Source organism: Eleutherodactylus coqui, chromosome 1 (assembly GCF_035609145.1).
Source record: "Eleutherodactylus coqui strain aEleCoq1 chromosome 1, aEleCoq1.hap1, whole genome shotgun sequence".
NCBI lineage: Eukaryota > Metazoa > Chordata > Amphibia > Anura > Eleutherodactylidae > Eleutherodactylus > Eleutherodactylus coqui.
In genome coordinates, this window is record NC_089837.1 from 93,731,817 (window position 1) to 93,754,421 (window position 22,605).

General features: G+C 43.4%; 1 protein-coding gene across 1 annotated transcript in view; it reads right to left on the reverse strand.

Moving 5' to 3' along the window:
• Window positions 1–22,605, reverse strand: part of LOC136622577 (saxiphilin-like) — a 59,709-nt gene that overhangs the window by 6,548 nt on the left and 30,556 nt on the right. Inside the window, exons 11-18 of the mRNA XM_066598107.1 lie at window positions 20,461–20,624; window positions 19,110–19,254; window positions 18,857–19,005; window positions 18,640–18,736; window positions 11,658–11,699; window positions 6,409–6,573; window positions 2,813–2,963; window positions 1,839–1,903 (exon numbers count right to left, since the gene is read on the reverse strand). Of these exons, the coding sequence (XP_066454204.1) occupies window positions 1,839–1,903; window positions 2,813–2,963; window positions 6,409–6,573; window positions 11,658–11,699; window positions 18,640–18,736; window positions 18,857–19,005; window positions 19,110–19,254; window positions 20,461–20,624 (978 nt within the window). The remainder of the gene's footprint in view (window positions 1–1,838; window positions 1,904–2,812; window positions 2,964–6,408; window positions 6,574–11,657; window positions 11,700–18,639; window positions 18,737–18,856; window positions 19,006–19,109; window positions 19,255–20,460; window positions 20,625–22,605) is intronic.

The following is a 22,605-nucleotide window of genomic DNA, read 5'->3' on the forward strand; positions in this document are numbered from 1 at the left end:
CAGCTGTCAAAAAGGGGAATAAAAGAATGCAGGCTATCTATAAGCAGAGAGATGGTGAGGGAACACTTAGCTAACTTAAATGAATTCAAGTCTCAAGGTCCAGATGAATTACATCCTAGGATACTAAAGGAAGCAGCAGAGGTGATTGCTGAACCACTTGCCATAATCTTTCAAAATTCCTGGAGAACAGGAAAAGTCCCAGAAGATTGGAAAAGGGCAAATGTTGTCCCAATCTTCAAAAAAGGGAAGAAGGTGGATCCAGAAAAGGGCAAGTGTTGACCCAATCTTCAAAAAAGGGAAGAAGGTGAATCCAGGAAACTACAAGCCTGTGAGCCTGACTTCTATACCGGGAAAGATCTTTGAACAAATTATTTAACAGCATGTATGCAAGTACTTGGATAAAAATGGAGTTCTTAACCAGAGACAGCTTGGGTTTATAACAAACGAGTCATGCCAGACGAATCTAATTTCCTTCTATGACAGAATCACCGACTGTGTTGATCAGGGAAATGCGGTGGATATAGTATATCTTGACTTTAGTAAAACATTTGACAACGTATCTCATACTATACCTATTGAAAAAATGACCAAATATGGGATTGACAAGGCTACTGTTAGGTGGATTTACAACTGGCTGAGTGATCGTACTCAAAGAGTGGTCATAAATGGCTGGACATCCAAGTGGAAGAATGTATCAAGTGGGGTACCACAAGGCTCTGTCCTACGCCCAGTGTTGTTCAACATTTTTATAAATGATCTGGAGGAGGGAATTGGTTGGAAACTGATCAAATTTGCAGATGACACAAAGCTAGGAGGGATAGCTAACACTAGGGAAGAGAGGGAGAGTATTCAAAAAGCTTGCACAGTGGGGGGCGAATAACAGAATGGTATTTAACAAGGAGAAATGCAAAGGACTACATCTTGGCAAGAAAAATGAAAAAAGCACATGCAGAATTGGGAGGAATTGGGCTAAGCAGCACATGTGAAAAAGACTTGGGTATACTAATAGATCACAGACTGAACATGAGTCAACAATGTGATGCAACAGCCAAAAAGGCAAACACAATTCTGGGATGTATTTGGAGAAGCAGAGAGTCTAGATTACGTGAGGTAATTATCCCCCTCTACTCTTCCTTAGTTATACCTCATCTGGAATACTGTGTCCAGTTCTGAGCACCCCACATTAAAAAAAAGACATAGACAAACTGGAGCAAGTTCAGAGATGAGTTACCAAGATGGTGAGCGGTCTGCAAATCTTGTCTTATGAGGAATGGTTAAAAGATCTGGGAATGTATAGCTTGCAAAAAAACAAATATCTGAAGGGCTGTCACAGTGCAGAGGGATCAGCCCTATTCTCAATTGCACAAGGGAAAACTACAAGCAATGGGATGAAACTGAAAGGGAGGAAACACAAAATAGATATTAGAAAAATCTTTCTGACAGTGGGGGTGATTAATGAGTGGAACAGGCTACCATGGGAGATGGTGAGTTCTGCTTCAATGGAAGTGTTCAAAAAAAGGCTGGACAAATATCTGTCTGGGATGACATAGTGAATCCTGCACTGAGCAGGGGGTTGGACCAGATGACCATGGAGGTCCCTTCCAACTCTACCATTCTATGATTCTATGGAGCAGGATTGACTTCTGATTTTGCTCTATACAAACCCTCGCAAACCCAGAATGTACATATATGTCCTGGGCCATGAAGGGGTTAACTCCTACATCCAGAAGGTTAAATTTTAATTCAGACATTCAAAAATTACTATAGGATCCAATTTGTTTTTGATCTGTTTTGTTGGGAAGCTTGTAAGGAAGCTTGCAAGATACTGGTTTTCTTACCATCTGTGTTATCAGATACAGCATAGTGAGGCACAAAGGCCACATCTCCTTTCTCCACTAGACACCTAAAGTCAAAATACAAGGAGAAGTTAAAGTAAAATTTCTGAAGTTAAAGTAGATATAAACTATAGTAATAATGGTAAAATGTAATGTTCATGCTCAGCATAATGTAACGATTTGAAGTGTAAATAAGGGTCAAGTAATCTGCAGGGGGAGATGATTAAAGGGCCACTCCAGGGATTTATTTAAATTCATTCCTTATGTAGGTAGCCTCTGAGTATATATAAGTGAGCTAGTGTTACTTTGGTTAATTATTTCTGTCTGAAACTCCTGGTATCTTTTTCCTTAGATGGTCATGTAAACTCAGTTCTGACAAGCTCAACTCTACTTGGGGTTATGTGTTCATTTTCAAGTCAGATTCTCAGTTTGTGTGATGCAGTTACATGAACCTACCAAAGAAACTGCCTACAGGGGGATGCAGACACTTCTGTCACAGTTACTGATGATGATCACACAGCTCCTGTCACACAGCTATAATAGGAGATCACAGCTCATCCTCATGACTATATACTTATTCTTTGTAGCTTATTCAGATGAATATAGAAGGTAATGATAATTAAACTGTCTTCCCTGCAGCCTCAGCTAATGCATCTTGGGATAGATATGAAAATGAAACTGAAAGCTCTCTCCATCAAGAAGTTGCTTGGTAAGAATCAGACTGGAAGCTGCAATGCAGGGAAATGGCTGTACTATACAGAATGTGATAAGCAATCAGGTGAGGAAGCAAGCATCGAAAAATATATTCTTTAAATTATGGGTGTATGGGTGGAGATGGAGCAAAAAAATCACAAATATACGTACACAGACAATATGAGTGTTCTATGTGCTTATATGTATATACAAGGGCCTTTTTACGGGATACGGCATTTGGTTACATATTAAAAGAATCTGTAAAGTAAATATGGACAACTTGCCTGATAGCTCCGTCATTGCCATAATAAGCCTCTTTGTCACTTAGAGAGCATTTTGTGTTTGCTTCACTGTTGTGTGGATCACCAATACACAGCTCACAGAGATTGGAATCAATGGCCGATCCAGGAGCGCAGCTCTTGCTGAAGAAGGACCCTATTCAGGATACATGAACATTACAGCATATTCATTGACTATAAAAGCAGGATTACCAACCAACCATAAATCATTCACAGTCTATGAAAAAAGGGAACTTCTGGTGAGTGCTCAGGATTTAAAATTCAGGTGTTTATGATTATTCTTTGTAGCTGAAAGTCTTGTACAAGTTATTGTGATTATAATTAGCAGCACTTATGGGTTTCAGTAGATAAGAATGTGTTGTTTTAGTACCCGGCCTATAGAAACACAGCATATTATTTTTATAGAAATAGTTTTGATTTTTGAAGTTTACCAAGTCAAATAAAGCTAACAAAAAATCCCCACAATTCTGGCATTCTGTATTTTTTTGCCCGCATTCATTATGCAGGATAAATATTGTGATATTTTAATATTTCAGAAGTTTACAAACATGGCGATACAAAATGTGTGTGTTTTTTAATTGCTTAGTAGAGATGAGCGAGTATACTCGGTAAAGGCAAATGCTCGAGCGAGCATTGCCTTTAGCGAGTACCTGCCCGCTCGAGATGAAATGTTCGGGTGCCGGCGGCGGGCAGGGAGCTGCGGGGGAGAGCGGGGCGGAACGGAGGGGAGATCTCTCCCTCCCTCTCTCCCCCCCACTCCCTCCTGCTGACAGCCGCTACTCACCGCTCCCCCGCGCCGGCACCCAAACATTTCATCTCGAGCGGGCAGGTACTCGATAAAGGCAATGCTCGCTCGAGCAATTGCCTTTACCGAGTATACTCGCTCATCTCTATTGCTTAGATATTTTATGGGAAAAATGGAAAGATTTCTAGTTTTTTTTTACTGTTTAAAGCATTTTATTATGCAAGGTTTTCTATATTTTTATTTAGTGCACATAGGAGAATAAACCTTGTGATCATTTCTTTGCTTGTATTATATACTGCAATATTTCAGCATTGCAGTATAAAAGTGTTTTTTAATGTTGCCTATTAAGCCCTCCCAAGGCCAGGGCTCGACAGGCATGCATGCATAGCAGCCTAGGGAGTCTTTACTAGGTTGTTTAGACACGTGGCTTGCTTTGACCATGGTATCTAAATTGTTAACCATCATGATCAGAGAATAGTAGCTAATTAGCAGTTACCGGTGGTTGTATGATACTAAAAACAGCTGATAGCCACTGGGTTTGGTGCAGACTCTGCTCCCAAGCCTGTTCCATACACCTTTCACGACTGCATCACATATTTTTACATCTTCCTATTTATATATTTTCTAGAAGAGCATGGATGGCCTTATAAGTATCTTCACGCACTCTCTAGGTGCTCTCCTTAAGGAGAAATGATACCCTTCCTTACCACGTCTATAGGCCTCTCACTAGCTAAGCCAGAAACCTATTGCACACTGATGAGAGGCAAAAACTCCAAAACAGCTGTCTGTGTATGATATTCTGGCTTGGTTTTCCAAGTCCCAGTCATTGTTATAAGACTTGTATAAAGAGTCCATTTGACTTGCAGGAATGCTGCCTTCCACTATGTGGCGCTGCAAAGGTATTGTTCCATCTTCCCATTTCCATTAAAATATACGTTACGCAGTCCAGAAGGGGTTAAGTAAAAGCTGCCAATTTTACAAGATGGATTTGCATACGCACGCACAAAAACACGCTTGTATTTACAACAATGCATTCCCTATGGTGTGTTCACATGTCCGTACTTTGCAGGTGCGTGCCTGCAAAGATAGAACATGCGTGCACCATTAGAAATGCACGCATTGTTTGCAATGGAGCCGCGGCTGCTGCCGGCTGCTCCATTGAAAACAATGGTCTGCCGGCACCCCTGCATTCTTTTTCAGGGAAGGGCTTTACATATAAGCCCTTCCCTGAAAAAGAAACATTTTTGTGTAAAAAAAGAAAAACTTAGCTGTCCGCTGCTGCTGTGACCCGCGCGGGCATGAAGAACACATCTGCCGCATGCGGCAGATGTTTACTTCACCCCCGCTAGCTAAAAGAATTCCCTGCTGCTACATCTGAATGGGTGAGTGAGTGCTGCCTCTGATTGGCTGAGCACTGTGACCAATCAGAGGCAGCTCTCAGCTATTGAATGACAGCTGAGAGCTGCCTCTGATTGGTCATGAATGGGTTAGTGAGTGCTGCCTCTGATTGGCTGAGGGCTGTGACCAATCAGAGGCAGCCCATTCAGCAGGCAGGGATTTTAAATCCCCGCCTGCTGAATACTACAAAAAGCAGTTCAGGAAAAGATCCAGCTGGACGCGGCTGATCTCCGGCAGCTGCAAAAAGGTGAGTATATATATATATATTTTGGATGCTTTTAAGGGAAGGGCTTATATTTGAAGCCCTTCCCTAAAAAATTAATACAGAGCTAGCCGTCAGCCCATTGCTTTCAATGGTGCAGGCTGTATTGCCGGCTCCATTAAATTCAATGGGCGAACATCGTTCTCTTCTGTCACAGCTGTGGCACAGCGGTGGCAGAGGATAGCCGGCAGCGCCTGTGTGACCGAGCCCTTTGGGCTGATAAACGCGACTAGCAGCGGTTTTTTCAGCCGTGACGCTGGCTTCGGTCACGTGACTTTTTGTGCATACGCCCATGTGACTAAGCTCTAAAAGTGAAGGGAAGTTACAGAAAGAGCGTTGAACAGCCTGCTTTTATGATTCTGTAATCCTTGCCTTTTAAATTAATCTGAAGGATACAATCACACGTAGCCCAAATACTGCAGATTATCCGTAGTAGAATTGCCTGTGGAAGATCTGCAGCATTAAAAGTACAAGCAATGTGGATGACATTTCAAGCTATCACATCCATGTGGTATAGAGAAAATCTGCTGCGTCCATTTACTTGCAGTACTAGTTTCACATCTATAGCATGTCAATTGATTTGGCAGATTTTTAGAGCGGATTTCACCCTTTGTATTTGTGCATCGAAATAAATGACAAAGAATATACGATTTGGTGTCGTTTTTGCCGATGTGGATTTTCTGCAGACTTGCTGTGGGTTCTGCATTGCAGAAGGTCTGCAGTGGATCCGCCCGGTGTGGCCATACCTTAAAAGCTGGTTATAAGTTTTTTTAAGTTAAATCTATGTGCAGCATTTTCAGCTTTGCATTTCCCTCTTTTTATAGTGCCATTTTCCTATATATAGTTTTAGAACACATTTTAGTGCAGTGCTTCTTAACTCCAGTCCTCACATTCTCCCAGCATGCTATGATTTGAGGATATTCTGTATAGAGGTGACTTGTGGAACTTTCTGCAGCACTTGTGTAATTCTAAGGAAACCTGAACACATGACCTGCTGGGTGGACTTTAGAACACTGGAGTTGAGAAAAACTGTTTAAGTCTTTACTATGGGAATACCCCTCAGATACAAGTGCAATGAAACAATTTCTACAGATTTAACATTTGTTTTACTTTATTGCCATTGAATTTTACAAAAGAAACAATAAATATATATTACATTACATGTAATCCACTCACCCAGGTCACAGCTCTTGGTCTGCTTCTTTATCAGGAGGAGAGGTTTAACCCATTCAGCTGTGTTACTAACTTCAGGGTGACAGGACTTTTTGCCTTTAAGATTGTTCCATGTGATATCTTGGTCTTTCTTCTTTACTAAAGCTACAGTGCTTGGTTCGCCAAAATCTAGACCACATAATAATATACAGTAAGCATAGGACATCTGGGAAATAACAAGCTGGGTATTTGAAGATAGTTTCATGTTGAGGGATATTGACAACAGAAATCATCCTGCATCAGTTTCAAAGATTTCTAATTGTGCAGTGGGGTTTGAAAAGGTTAAACCTCTGAATAAAGGAAAGTTATCCTGGGTACTAGAGTCTAATCTGATATGATCTGTAGAAAAGACCAGTAATGTTGCTGCTTAACAGGATAATGATTAGAGATGAGCAAGCACCCAAATGCTCGTTATTCGAGTCAAGCTTTTCACAAAATTCGAGAGCTCTACTCGAGTAACGAACCCCATTGACTAAAATGGGAGACTTGAGCATTTTAGTATGTGGGCCGCCGGATTCCGAGATTTTTTATTTTTTTGGGGGGGGGGGGGCCTCTCTCCCGAAAAATTTGCCATTGACGTGCACGCTGTGTCGCGGCGGGGAAGGGCCAAAACAGGCACGTCACAGCGGGGAGGAGACAAAAACTGGGGCGGGGTCGAACACTGCGTGATGCTCGTTCGAGTAACAAGCGCCATCGAGTATGCTAATACTCGAACGAGCATCAAGCTTGGCAGAGTACGTTCGCTCAACTCTAATAATGATATATTGTTGCTAAATTACTACCTGGGCAACTACTGCATGTGTGTTAGGATGTAGTTGCTAGAATATTACTCGGACATCTATTGTGTGTGTGCTAGGATATACCTGCTAGAATATTATCTAGGCAGCTAATGTATGTGTAGCAATGAGGCATAGATGGATGAGATCGCTGTGTAGAATGATGATGTAAGCTAATTGTATATTTTTTTATGATTAACTGTGAAGTTGGGTAATTGTAACAGCTGCTGTCTTGGCCCGTGTGGAGAAGTGTGCAAGGCTGTAAATCCAGACACAGTAACAATTGAGGAATGTTCTGCAACCAGTCATCATGATGGGCAGAGCTGTGCTTGTGTGAACAAATTAGAGGATACGCTGTGCCCCATGGGGTGGTTCCAAGTGAAGTATAAAAAGCAGGTTTTGCCACGCATATTATGGTTGGTTTTGTTGAGTGAAGAGTGCAGAGAGCATTACCAGATGGAACAAAGTTGAAAGCCTGTGTGAGAGGTTGGAAGCAGAGTTATGTGAGTTGTGCCAGAATTTCTGGAGCTTCCTGCTCAAACTGGGGATGCCAGACATTCAGTTGCCCCTGTGTTGTGAAAGAGTAAAACCACCACAAGGACTGGGGCAGTTGCAATGAAACTGTTTCACAGATTACCCGCTAGTGGGTCAGCAGATCACACTGCGGCTTCTCAGACTCATTTAGGAAGGAGTTTGTTATTCACTAGCCTGTCTTTAAAAATGCTTGGCTTCTGCAGTGTAGTGCTGGTGATAGCATAAACTATGTGCTTTTAGATCCAGCATTCCTTGCTTACCTTTAGTATCTTGCTGCAGTCTAGCTTGCTCTTGTCAGTGTAGTTTTGTTCTCATAATTATGTCTAGTGCAGTCCTTGTTTCCTAGCTTTGTGTTTTTTGTATGCTCTTTACTTCTTTGCATATACCTAAAGAAGTTGTTTCATAGCTCAGCTTTGCTTTGTTTGGCTTTCTTGTCTCTGGCTCCTAGTAACCTCTCATTGTTTGTCAAGGACAGTGTTTTAAATAGGGTTTCCATTAAGGATATTTCAGAGTTAGTTCGCCTGCAGACGGCCAGGTCGGATCCGGCTGCGAGAATTCTCGCAGCGGGACCCAAACCGAGCGCCCGCAGAGAGCAGCGCGGAACTCACCCGCTCTGGCTCTTTCATGTGCCGGCTGCCAGGCCGCCGGCGCATGCGCAGTGCGGAGTCGGCGGCCGGGGAGTGACGTTTCTGTGCGGGGCTCTGCGAGCCTTGCACAGAATTAGAGCATGCCGCGTTTTGTTTTCTGCGTGTGTCCTCGTGGAGACAAACCGCAGCCGTCTGCATAGGATTGCGTGTTGTAATGCAATCCTATGCAGGCGTGTACGGGCGGAAATTCTGCGGGGAATTCCACCGCGGTATTTCCGCCCGTCTGCAGGCGGCCTTACTCAAGGACAGTGGTGGCTGGTGTTAGGGTCAGGAATAGATTAAGGTAAGACTTAGGTTTAGCATTAGGGTTAGGTCTGGCTGTTATTTCAGTTTCTATCTACCATTTGTTCCATTATCTGATTGCCGTCATTATCCGATTATCCTTATCATTCTCTTCCTCTTATCTACTTTTGGATTCCTAGTAATTTTTAATGGTATTGATATGTGCTTCATATATTTGTTCATTCGACTGTCCAGTTGTTATGCAATTCATACCTATTGTAAATACTAGGGTTACCTGAGTACCGGGAGATATTATTTGTATCCAGGAAAGGCAACTCCTATAGGTAAAGTCAAGTTCTATCATCTGGTGTCCAACCAGTGTCATTATGTCATGAAACTGAGAAATTACAAATTTTTTTATGCTGGGAAAGCTGTCTGTTAACCACCATGGCAGTCCGTTTTATAGTTTAGAGATTGAAAAACGGTCTCTTGATGAAATGACTGGTTAGAGTCTCTGGAAACGCATTGAACCTTAGACAGAGGGGATTTCTGACTTCAAAGAAAAAAACAATGCAGCAAATATTATAATATAATGAAAAAAATAGTACTTGCCTCTCCAAACCACTACAGATATTCTAGTAGTCCTTCTGGTCTTTATTTACAAGCGACCAGCATGTGACCATTGCAGCCAATCTGTAGCTCCAGTAATCATATGCCATTCTACTAGCATCATGGCTTTCAGTGCTGACAGTTGATGCCAGTGTAAACAGCCGACATGTGACTGCTGCAATTAAAGACTGGGAAGACTGTGGAAATGCCTGTACTGGATTCAGCAGGGAATTGAGAATTGAGAGGTGAGTAGTTTTTGTTTTACCCAGGGGCGTACCTAAAGGCTCAGGGGCCTGGGTGCAAAAGTTCAGCTGGGGCTCCCCCCCCAGGTCCTATTTTCCCCTCGCCCCGTATCTATGTCTGAGGGCCAATGTCCACGTGAGGATTTTATTTATAAAATCCGCACGTGGCCCCCACACGGGAGATCAGTGCATCTTGCTGCCCATAGGGATACATTGTCATCGGTAGGGCAGCTAAAAGCATGCAGATGGGATTCCTTCCCGGCGTGCAGGTCACACGCACAGGAAGAAATCGCAGCATGCTGCATTTTCCTGCGGATCTGCCACACGGACGGCTCCCGCAGGTTCAATTGAAGCCTATGGAAGCAGTTCGTATCCACGGCACAGCACAACAACAGCTGCGGGTGTGCCGCGGATACGCGGGAGAACAGGAGAATTTTTAAAATATTGGTGCGCGAGGAAGAAAGAAAGATCCGACCTGCACAGAGGAGAGCCCCGCAGCGTCCAGAGAGGTGAGTATAATGTATTTTCCCTCTCCATGTCCGCGGGCATGTACGGATTTCACTGCGGGATTCAGCAGTGAAATCCGTGCGTGCGAGTGGACATGAGGCCTAGGAGTGAGAGAGATAGGAGAATGAGAGAGAGATAGATAGGAGAGAGAGATAGATAGGAGAGAGAGATAGATAGGAGAGAGAGACAGAGAGAGAGAGAGAGAGAGAGATAGGAAAGTGAGATAGATAGGAGAGAGATAGATAGGAGAGAGATAGATAGGAGAGAGAGAGAGATAGGAGAGAGAGAGAGGTATGGAGATAGATGGATAGATATGAGATAGATAGATAGATAGATAGATAGATAGATAGATAGATAGATAGATAGATAGATATGAGATAGATATGAGATAGATATGAGATAGATATGAGATAGATAGATATGAGATAGATAGATATGAGATAGATAGATATGAGATAGATAGATATGAGATAGATAGATATGAGATAGATAGATAGATAGATAGATATGAGATAGATAGATATGAGATAGATAGATAGATATGAGATAGATAGATAGATATGAGATAGATAGATAGATAGATAGATAGATATGAGACTAGGCAAGATAGATAGACAGACACATAGAAAGACATACAGACAGACAGATACATACATACATACCCTGGTGCCCAGACTACTTCTCTGCTCAGAAGAGCAGGTGTACGCAGCGTCAGCAGGAACAGGAAGGAAGCAGCAGGGAGATGACATCTTCCCTGGCCACTCGATGTCTTGCTGTGCTGTGCCTGTGTGCCGGTAAGTCCTCTCTGCTTTTTCCCCCACCCCCTCCTCTTCCCCTGTCCTCTCTCCAAGTCCTGCCCCCTCCCTTCCCCTACTCTCCTCCTGGCTTGTGCTGTTGGCCGGACCGCACTAACTTAGCAAGTGGCCGCCGACAGTGCAAAGTGAAAGTCACCTGTATATGCTGCAGGGCGGCCTCTGGGCCCCCTCAAGCGCAAGGGCCAGGTCGCGGTTGCGACCCCGGCACCTCCTACCGGTACGTCTATGGTTTTGCCTTATAACACTTGCTGCTATCCGACTGTGTTGACCAGTAAAGTACTTCAAACTTGCAGAAGATGCAGTACATTATCTTAGCTAAGTATTATGGAAATTGTAAAATTCATAAAAATAATATATATATTTTTTCCCCCTATTTTTTCTTTTTTTAAGAAATTCTTTATTTATGAACTTAAAAAAAAATATATATATATATATAAAATGTTTCCATTTGTTATTGTTTATCTAGTGCAATACATTATCTGATATGCTCTTTACACATTACTACATTATGGAATTTTCAGAGCTTGAAACATGTTTAAATGACATTGATCATAAACAAAGCAGAAACAATGGAATCGTCTTGAAGTCGGGAAGAAATTATGTCATTTACAGAGGCAGCAAAGTTTAACTAGATTGTGAAAGCTTTTTGCAACAAGTTCTTATCTTAACCAATTAAATTAAAACCCATTGTAAAGTAATTAAAATCATAAGAAAAGAAAGTTATACCATCTTAAAAGTCATGTTAAACCCTGATACATCTGTTCATCAGTAGACTAAAGCTATTCCCTGGAGCTTAGGTGTACTTTGTGCGTATTGTATAGTGTATATTTTATGCTTACCTAATATATATTTTATGCATACCTGTATATTGTGCCCCAGGTGTCTGGCATGGGCCAAACTCATCTACAAAAAAGAAAAAAGATTCAGATCATTTTATTAATCATCTTTATAAGTGATATATTATAAATTATGTACAGAATGTTTTACCATTTACAAAGATTTATAGGAATGCCAGAATATGCAAAGTCAGGAATCAGTCAGTGCCAACCTAAGTATATATTTTTGGCAATATTTTGGATAATTACCTACATTTCAATTTGTTTGGTCATTCAATAAAACAGATTGTCTGGTTTAGAATATTTATTCTCAAGTTGCCTTTTAGAGTTATTGGAGGGGTATTCTCACCTCAGACACTTATGCCATATCCAAAGAACATGCCATAAATGTCTGATAGTTGTGGGTGACAGCTCTAGGACCCACCTGTTGAGGTTGTTTTGGTCTGTTCTATGGAAGTTACAAAAACAGCTAAGCAAGCTTAGTGTATATATCAATATTAACTCTATCTTCTTAGTCCATGAGAGATATTCGGTATTAATTGCTAAACCACTCTAGACGACCAGGAGTATGACATACAGAGCTTACCCAACCATGGAAAAAGCACCCTAGACATTGTTATGGTATTGTGATTTTGGATGTGGATTTAGGCTGCAACTGGTTTTGCACTGGCTGGAATAAAGTGTGGAGTCTATAGGATCTTCTGGTTTTCATGCGTAATTCCCACATGGAGGTATAGACTTTGCTGCAGGATGCTTTCTAAGTTGCAGTCCCCATAATAATCACCATTTGACAGCCAGATGCAACAGTGATGACAGGACCGCAATAGAGATGAGAGAGCACCAAAATGCTTGGGTGCTCATTGCTCGAGTTGAGCTTTCCGCGATGCTCGAGAGTTCGTTTCGAGTAATGAACCCCATTGAAGTCAATGGGCGACTCGAGCATTTTTGTATGGGACCGATGCTCCGCTTAGGTTTTCATTTGTGAAAACCTGCAAAACCTACGAAAGTGATGGAAGCGACACAGAAACGGATAGGGCAGGCGAGGGGCAACATGCAGGGCTGCATCTCAGGTTCCCAGGTCTCACTATTAAGCCACAATAGCGGCAAGAGTCTGCCCCCCCCCCCCAACAATTTTTACTTCGGACAAACCCTCATTAGCAAGGCACACCTTAGCTAAGCACCACACCACCTCCAACTAAGCACAATCACTGCCTGCGGGACACACCGCTGCCTCTTCTCCTGGGTTACATGCTGCCCAACCCCCCACACGACCCAGTGTCCACAGCGCACACCAAAGTGTCCCTGAGCAGCCTTTAGCTGCCGTCATGCCACACACTGGCCTCATAGCCACACCACCCTCATGTCTATTTATAAGTGCGTCTGCCATGAGGAGGAACCAGAGGCACACACTGTAGAGGGTTGGCAGGGCCAGGTAACGACCCTCTTTAAAAGGGGCGGGACGATAGCCCACAACGCTGTTGAGAATTGATAATAGATTGACGTTCCATCTTCATTCCAATCCTTTGCCACCTCTGTCAGGCGCTGCAAACGTGGTCATAAAGGGGATTCCGCTGCCAGCCCAGCACTTCTACGCATCTCCACAATGCAGCAATACTCTGTGTGGGAAGTATGTGAGCGGGTCCTGGGTCAGCCTCTGTCCCAGCAAACACCTTGTGTGGCCCAAGGTGCTGCAAGTGACATAGCAATGGGGACTCCATGTGTCCACACACTACTCATTCTGTTTGGGTGTCGGATACCTCATCGACAACGCAAGGGGTAAACCATTTGCACTCTGCACCCTACCCAAGTCTGTCAATGTTTTGGGGACAGACAGATACAACTCCACTATGGGAAGTCTGTGTGCACCCACAGCATGGGTGGCTAGCAGGAACCCACAGACGGTACATAAAGAAATCCCATTGCAGTGCCCCGGATAGCTGATGTTACGTGAGAGGAAATACATGTTGGCTGCGGCCCATAGTCTATGCCCTAGACATTCTGTTTTGTTTTTTTTAAAGTGCCAGGCAGGTACAACTCCACTAGGGCAAGTCTGTGTGCACCCACAGCATGGGTGGCTAGCAGGAACACACAGACGGTACATAAAGAAATCCTATTGCAGTGCCCCGGATAGCTGAGGATACGTGAGAGGAAATACATGTTGGCTGCGGCCCAAACTCCATGCCCTAGACATTCTGGGTTTTCCTAAAAGTGTCAGGCAGGTACAACTCCACTATGGCAAGTCTGTGTGCACCCACAGCATGAATGGCTAGCAGGAATCCACAGACGGTACATAAAGAAATCCCATTGCAGTGCCCCGGATAGCTGAGGTTACGTGAGAGGAAATACATGTTGGCTGCGGCCCACACTCCATGCCCTAGACATTCTGGTTTTTTTTTTAAAGTGCCAGGCAGGTACAACTCCGCTATGGCAAGTCTGTGTGCACGCACAGCATGGGTGCCTAGCAGGAACACACAGACGGTACATAAAGAAATCCCATTGCAGTGCCCTGGATAGCTGTGGTAACTTTGTGCACCCATAGTATACACAGACCCCTGTAATATTCCTGTAGCAAAGGTATAAGCTGACCCAAGTAACAGTTATGTTGCAGAAGTCTAGGGAGACCCCAGTAACATTTCTGTAGTAACAGTATAAACAGACCCCAGTAACATTTCATTAGCAGAAGTATAGGCAGACCCCTGTAACATTTACGTGCCAGAAGTATAGGCAGAACCACAGTAACATTTTAGTAGCAGCAGTATAGGCAGACCCCTGTAACATTTATGTTGCAGCAGTATTGGCAGACCCCTGTAACATTTCAGTAGCAGCAGTATATGCAGACCCCTGTAACATTTCAGTAGCAGCAGTACAGGCAGAGCCCAGTATTTGCAACGGTAGTAACAGTATAGACAGTCCCCAGTAACATTTCTGTAGTAATAGTATAGGCAGACCCCAGTAACATTTATGTAGCAGCACTATAGGCAGACCCCTGTAACATTTCTGTAGCAGCAGTACAGGCAGACCCCTGTAACATTTATGTAGCAGAAGCATAGGCAGACCCCTGTAACATTTATGTAGCAGAAGCATAGGCAGACCCCTGTAACATGTCTGTAGTAGAAGTATAGGCAGACCCCAGTAACATTTCTGTAGCAGCAGTATAAGCAGACCCCCTGTAACATTTACGTGGCAGAAGTATAGGCAGACCCCTTTAAAATTTATGTGGCAAAAGTATAGGCAGACCCCAGTAACATTTATATAGCAGCAGTATAGGCAGACCCCTGTATCAGTTCTGTAGCAGCAGTATAGGCAGACACCAGCACCATTTCTGTAGTAGAGGTTTAGGCAGACTCCTGTACAATTTACGTGGCAGCAGTATAGGGAGACCCCCGTAACATTTTTGTAGCAGAAGTATACGCAGACCCCTGTAATATTTCTGTAGTAACACTATAGACAGATCCCAGTAACATTTCTGTAGCAGAAGTATAGGCAGCCCCTTTTAACATTTACGTGGCAGCAGTATTGGCAGACCCCAGTAACATCCTTGTGGCAGCAGTATAGGCAAACCCCTGTAAAATTAACGGGGCAGCAGTATAGGCAGACCCCAGTAACATCCTTGTGGCAGCAGTATAGGAAGACCCCTGTAAGATTTACGTGGCAGAAGTATAGGCAGACCCCAGCAGCATTCAAGTGGCAGCAGTATAGGCAGACCTCTGTAACTTTCTTGTAGCAGAAGTATAGGCAGGCAGGCAGACCCCAGTAAAATTTCTGTAGTAATAGTATAGGCCAACCTCTGAAACATTGGGATACCATGAGCGTAGGCGAAAGCCGGAAAAATTAGTTGGATAAGAGTGTAGGCGTGGGCCCCAAAAATTAGTGTACCAAGAGTACAAGTGTACTTCTGAAAAATTTATCAACCAAGAGGGCAGGTAAAACCCATAAACATTTTTTTAAAGATACAGCTCACTGTTGCTAATTTGTAACAGAGCCTGGAGGCAGCCCTGTTGAAAAAATTGGTTCATGTTACAGTCTCAATACTTTTGAAACTTAGAAAAATTGTAAAAACATTGGTAGATGTAGATGAGCCTTCTGGGCCGCAGAAAAATTGGCCATTCAGCGCGATGACATGTTGTTTCTAGAGGAGGAGTAGCAGGAGGAGGACTAATGTCAGAGACAGATTGAAAAAGATAAATGCCCCGCTTTTCCGGTGATAGAGAAGAGTGCTTTTATCTGCGGTTGCAGCGAAAAGTATCTTTAGGTTCCGCTGCTCTCCGCTGGTGTCAAGACGCTAGTGGCAGAGCAAGCCAGCACCTCCAGGGCATACAGCGCAAGTTCGTGCCACGTGTCCTAGGAACTTTCCAAAGATTGGGCATCGGTCAGAACAAACTCCTCAGGTGAGAGAGGAACCATTTTTTCCCAATCAAGGCAGGGGCCCGAGAACAGTTCCTGGGAGCCTGTCTGCTCATCAGAATGTGTCATTTTCATGGAGTGAGGAGGCTGGGATGAAGGAGGAGCAGCAGCCAGAGGATTCAGAGTTGCAGCAGTGGACGGCGTAGAAGACTGGGTGGTCGATACATTGCTGGATGCATTTTCTGCCATCCACGACAGGACCTGCTCACACTGCTCAGTTTGTAATAAAGGTCTACCACGTGGACCCGAAAATTGTGATATGAAGCTGGGGACCCCAGAAACTTACCTCTCTCCTAATCCCGCAGCAGCCGGCTACGATTCACCTGGACCAGGAACTCGGCCTGTGCCCACACCCTCACTTGGACCTCCGCGTCCTCACCCGCGTCCACGTCCTACCCCTACCCCTTAGCATGGTGTATTACGAATAGAGCAGACACAGAGCGGTCTGAATAATTATGTAATTATTGGCGTGCAGTTGGAGGCTGACAGCGGTTATGTAACGCACACTGCAGTCTGAAAAAAATTATACACTAGGCTGCAAAAAGGCCTAGCTGGGTAATAGTGAGCCACTACAACTCCCAGCAGCCACGCAGTAAAATGCACATGGTCACAGGTAGCCCTAAGAAGGACCGTGACAGGATTCTACACTACCACTGTCCCTGCCTCACCAGTACTGCCTCTATACTCTGTATAATTGACTGCAGACTGAGAACGCTATAGCCTGCACAGCTCAAGATGAAAAAAAAAATTGTGCAAAACTGCTTCCAGCAGCCACAACAGTAATGCACACGGTCAGATGTGGCCCTAAAAAGGACTGTTGGGGTTCTTGAAGACGCAAACAGTAGCCTAACACTCTCCCTATAGCAGGAACAGCAGGAACAGCACTCTCCCTAATCTCTGCCAACATGTGTCTGAGGCGAGCCGCGGGCGGGACCGCTTTAAATATTCAGCGGTCACTTGATCTCACCAGCCACTCACTGCAGGGGGTGGGATAGGGCTGGAATGTCACAGGAGGAAGTTGTAATGCCTTCCCTGCATGTCTATTGGCTAGAAAATGGCGCTAAACATGCAGGGAAGGAAATAGAATTGAGTCGAGTACCGCGTGGTGCTCATCTTGAGTAACGACGTTGAGTAACCCTAATGCTCGAGCAAGCATCAAGCTCGGACGAGTACGTTCGCTCATCTCTAGACCGCAACAAGTCCGAACTTGGAACAGGACTGTGGACCGACAGGAATGTGAAACAGAACCAAAGAGACCAAATATGGAGCTTGGAAAAGGACTTTGAAGCCAGGACAGCAACATGAAACAGGACCAGCAAGACCAAACGTGAAGTGTGGAGCAAGACCAGCCAGACAAGGAATAGATCACGATCTGGAACTAGGATCATGGTAACCAGGGACACAACCAAGAACATGAAAATCAGGAGCATGTCCAGGAGCTGGAAATAGTGGCACAGACACCAGAGGCAAGGCTGGGTGCTCAAACCAGGAACATGGACATCGGGGTATAGGCAGAAGCTGGAATGTGATCACAGCACAGGAGCATGAACACAGCACTGGAGTGTTCACAGCATAGGAATGACAAATAGGAGGTTAATCAGAAAGTCAGGGGTCAGACCGCGGTGGAGCCACAATAGAGCCAAATTTTAACACAAGATGAAGTTCAGATACAGGTATATACACATATGTTCAGAGTTCGGATTGAACAGTAGGCCGAGATACAGAACTCAGATTACAGACTCTGATTCAGGGTTCACAATAGAGGAAGTAATAAGAGTGAAGTCCAGCACCAGAAGAATAATAAATGTTAAACATTAGAGATGAGCGAACGTACTCGGATAAGCACTACTCGTCCGAGTAATGTGCTTTATCCGAGTATCGCTGTACTCGTCTTGAAAGATTCGGGGAGCGCCGCGGAGCGGGGAGCTGCAGGGGAGAGCCGGGAGAAACGGAGGGGAGATCTTTCTCTCCTTCTCTCCCGCCCGCTCTCCCCTGCTCCCCGCCGCAACTCACCTGTCAGCAGCGGCGCTCCCCGAATCTTTCAAGACGAGCACAGCGATACTCGGATAAAGCACATTACTCGGACAAGTAGTGCTTATCCGAGTACGTTCGCTCATCTCTATTAAACATCCAATTTATTGATATGCATGAAAAGTTCATTAATCAAACATAATGGTTCCTGCTTACACATATTGAGTCCCCCCCCCCCAAAAAAATAAAAAAAAAACGGTTCTTACTCATAGCATCATAGCATTTTGGGGGGTTTTGAAATACTTAATCCACATATAGGAGCTACACTGTGAACTGTTGACACTCAGGTAGTGAGCGAGAGACCTGGGTCAGTTACATAAGCATGGATATCAAATAGGATGTTTAAAACCTGGGGAGTGCTAAACATTTCCAATGTCTTGACATCTGACCCCACTTGTTGATTGTGCATAGTAAACAGAATTTTCTGATCTCTTGGCCAGATAGAAATTTTAATTTCGAGATTTGCAAACCTTACTCATGTTGTGCCACACGTTGGGTAAAACTAAAGGTAGATGTTGGGCTAAACTGAGAATGTATTACAGATTAAAAGTTCTGGGTTTAGATGAAGTTACCTTTATTGTGGTACTCTTCAAATGCTGGAATTAGTCCACAGGTCAGAGCTGCATGCGTGTGTTTTCCAGGGAGACTCACTACATCAGCTTCACCTTTCTGCATCCAATAAAAAACCATGTTACTGATGCCTGCACACTTACCACCTTACTGATGTTCGCCATCTTTGAGCTAACCCAGATAGCGCTTACTGCATACTTGCTAGTAAAGATTTCTTACCAGAACTTTTTCAATACACTCTTCTGCCGACGATGGCTCGGTGCATTTAATAGCTCCACCACTTACTGAGGACCAGTCATCACATTTTAACTTCTCCTTCTCGCTTAGTGTACACCAGCGCACCTCGTTGTTGGATGGAGGATGTTCTCCTAATGGAAAAATTAAATTGCCACTATAACAATATTCAAACAAATGCATTAGACCTTGTTTAAAGTATACAATGCCAGGATTAATTTACACGTATGTTCCCTACCGTGTAGAGCTTTCATGGCATCGGACAATTCTGGTCCCAAAAACAGAAAAGTGTCCATTGCTGATGGAAGAGCGATCAAATTCGTAGTAGTGTCCTCAAATAGAAAACTCTTCCCATGTGTGGAGCTGAATAGTTTCTTCTGAGACTGGATGAAATATACAAAGGGACAACATGGAAAAGTATAAACTACTACAACTCACTACTAACTGCAAAACTTTTTTTTTATAAAGGTGACGTATTCAAGCCTTGTCTTGAGACTCACTCAGTTGTGTTAAAGCTTAAATGTTTTTCTTTTTTACCAAGAAAGACTTTTATCACCTATTAATAAGTCCTGTGTCACCCTTTGCTCGTCACTGCAAGCTCACAGCATACACCAGCTTGTGGCACACGTAGGTTGTTCCATGAAAATGAATTATCTCCTATCCATGGGAAATGGTTTCATTTATTGATTGGTGAGGGTCTGACCACTGGGACCCCACTGATCATGAGAAGAGGATCCAGAGCAACTCACAATGAAGGCAGCAGTCGCACATGCACACTGCCGCTACATTCATCTCAATGGGACCACCATAGATAGCTGAGTTCAAGCGCTCAGCTATCCCCAGCAATTATATAGAAATGAATGGAGTAGTGGTGCACATGCGTGATCACCATTGCATTAATTTGGGGGATCCTCTGGATCCTTGCTCTTGGGATCAGTAGGGTCCCAGTGTTTGGGTTCTCCCCAATCAGCAAGTTACCCCTTTTCCTGTAGATATGGGGCAAGTGTGTTCATGGGGCAACCCCTTAAAGCTTTTCTGTACTGTATGTGCAGTTGTGTTTAGGAGACAATCAGTCACCAGCAGCTATGATGTAACATCTCTAAAACACAGCTTTTTACCTCTGTATCTTATTGCATCTGACCCAGTGTGTGGTAAAGTGATATCACTTTAAAACACAAAAAACTTTGAAGGAGATGCAACACTATACCAGCATGCCCCCTTCATTTTCAGGATTTGTGTAGGTCCCACAGGTCAGACTCCCACCAATTATAAAGTAATGGAATATTCTAGCAATATGCCATCACTTTATACAATGGAAATACACATTTAATTAAAATAGACATCATACTGCAGATAATGGTGTAATGGCCTCATTTCAGATGAAGCTTCAAACACTAAGAAGCTGAACTGATCTTGTATCTTGACTCTGGTGCCTCAGTGAGCACAACCGGCTCTTACCACCAAAGAGGACACAATGTTGAGGACATTAAGATGGTAAAGGCCAATATTATAGTATACACTGTGATTAGACATACTTGGCCTGTAAGAGTATACCAACAATTTCATATAATGCTTGTAAGTTTACCTACCTGAGCTCCCAGAAGATACTCAGTGATGTCATTAATCTTGTCTCCAGAGCTTCTGGTCACCACAGCATGTCTGGGGACTTTTCCAAAGTTACAGTCTTTATATTGGCTTAGCTCTCTTCTAGTATTGTCTGGACATAGCAGCTCAAAACTGTCCAAGTGTTCCTCTATAGAACAATACATGGAATTTATAATGGAGGAAAGTACAGTATATACTATACACTATATAGTAAAATTTGATATATATGGACAAGTAAATTGACAAATATGTAATCATTTTAGGGATTTCACTTTATACCTGTAGATGTTGGTGATGTTTACTATGTATTAAATGATAAATGAGAGGTTACAGCATAAAAGCAGGAGTTGTGAAAGGAAAACCAAAGGGAGAGCTGAACTGAACCCCAGAGAGCTGGAGATGGTGCTGCCCGAGACAGAGCGGAGCAGGATCAACTGATGCCAGCTGAGAGTAGCGCTCCCAACCCCAGACAACACTGCAGAATTACTTGGGTCGGTAGAAGCGGCGGCTCACACTCTTTTCAGAGTCCCATGCGCGCATTTCTCTCATAGAGTTGTATAGGAGGGCACGGGACTGAAAACAGTCGGATTTTCCAGCACGCACAGCCTTCAGAGGGCAATAGCACTGGATCACGGGAGTGTACGAGTATAAAAAAATAGATCATCCGGCTCCCTGTCACGTCCTCCAACAGACCGATAACTTAATTTATGGTGCAATGAGGACGTGACAGGTTCTCTTTAACCCCTCAAGGACTAGGCTGTTTTGTACCTTAAGGACCAGACACTTTTTAGGGATTTTACCCATGTGGTGGATTAACTGCCCTATATTTTTTCCTTCAGCTACCAAAATTATTTTTGCTGCGTTTTTTTCCCCCCATGACATATAGGACTATATTTCTTATATCTTTTTCACTTACTTTTTTCCCTGTTTTTTTTAGTTTTATTCGTATATTTACGCTAAAATAAAGTATGGCAATGGATTCCTCATTTTGTTTTGGATGCTTTGATATATAATCTGTATGGTTTTGGATTACAGGGTGCATACAGCGACAGTTTTGGTTGGTGTCGGCTTTGAGTTATTTTCACATATATGTATCTATATATATATATATATATATATATATATATATATATATATATATATATATATATATATATATATATATATATATATCTTTATTTTATTATGTAATTTGGTTTTACTTATTTATGTAATTATATATTTTTTTACCATATATGTCCCTCATAAAGTTATACAAGACCTCTGGAGGACATTCACATGTTTTTGTGTTTTGACAGTAAATTGCGATTTTGCCGCAATGTGTTTTTAACATTAGAAAGACCCATAGACACCTGGAAAAAAAACACAGCAAATTCACAAACGCTAGTGGGAAGTCACTCTAAGGTTGACCCAAGAAATGCAATTCTGATTGGTTGGGGTTTTAGCAGCGAGAGCCCGATCTTCAGAACGCTGCTTGTCATTGTGGGGGTTGCTTCTTCCTCTGCAGTGATATCACTGTGAAGGGAGTGCCGGCCAAGGATGCGTGGTCAGCAGCACTCAATTCATTTCAATTGGGCTGATGGAAATACCCGAGTGGCACCAGCAGTCCCACCATTGCAGGTGAATGGAGTGTTAGTGCTCTTGCACAACCAGCATTTCATTCAGGCTCCTCCTCACTGTGGGGGATTCAGTAACGCGACAGTGAGGAGGACAGGAGACACAGAACTCACATTCTCAGGATCAGTGGAAGATGCTTACCGATCAGCAAGTTATCTCCTATCCTGTAGGTATGAAATAACTCCCAATTCTGGTACAACCCCTTTGAACTTCATTAACTTATTTTTACTATTATTTGCTTCATTAGAGGGCTTGAACTTGCGATTGTTTGATAAATATACTAGATATTGATAGATTGATATATATTGGACTATTCCCAGCATCCTGTTTGCCAGATACCAGCAGAGCTTAACAGCCTAAAATCCACAGCAGTCCTGGGAACTTTTACAAGGCCACAGTCTGCCATGGCAAGCAAACAGCACTCCACAATCTTGTTGCGGGGTGGGGGGCAATTGGGGAACAGAGGGAGTCTCCTTACTCTATTGTAATGGCCCAGAGTTAATGGGGTCCCT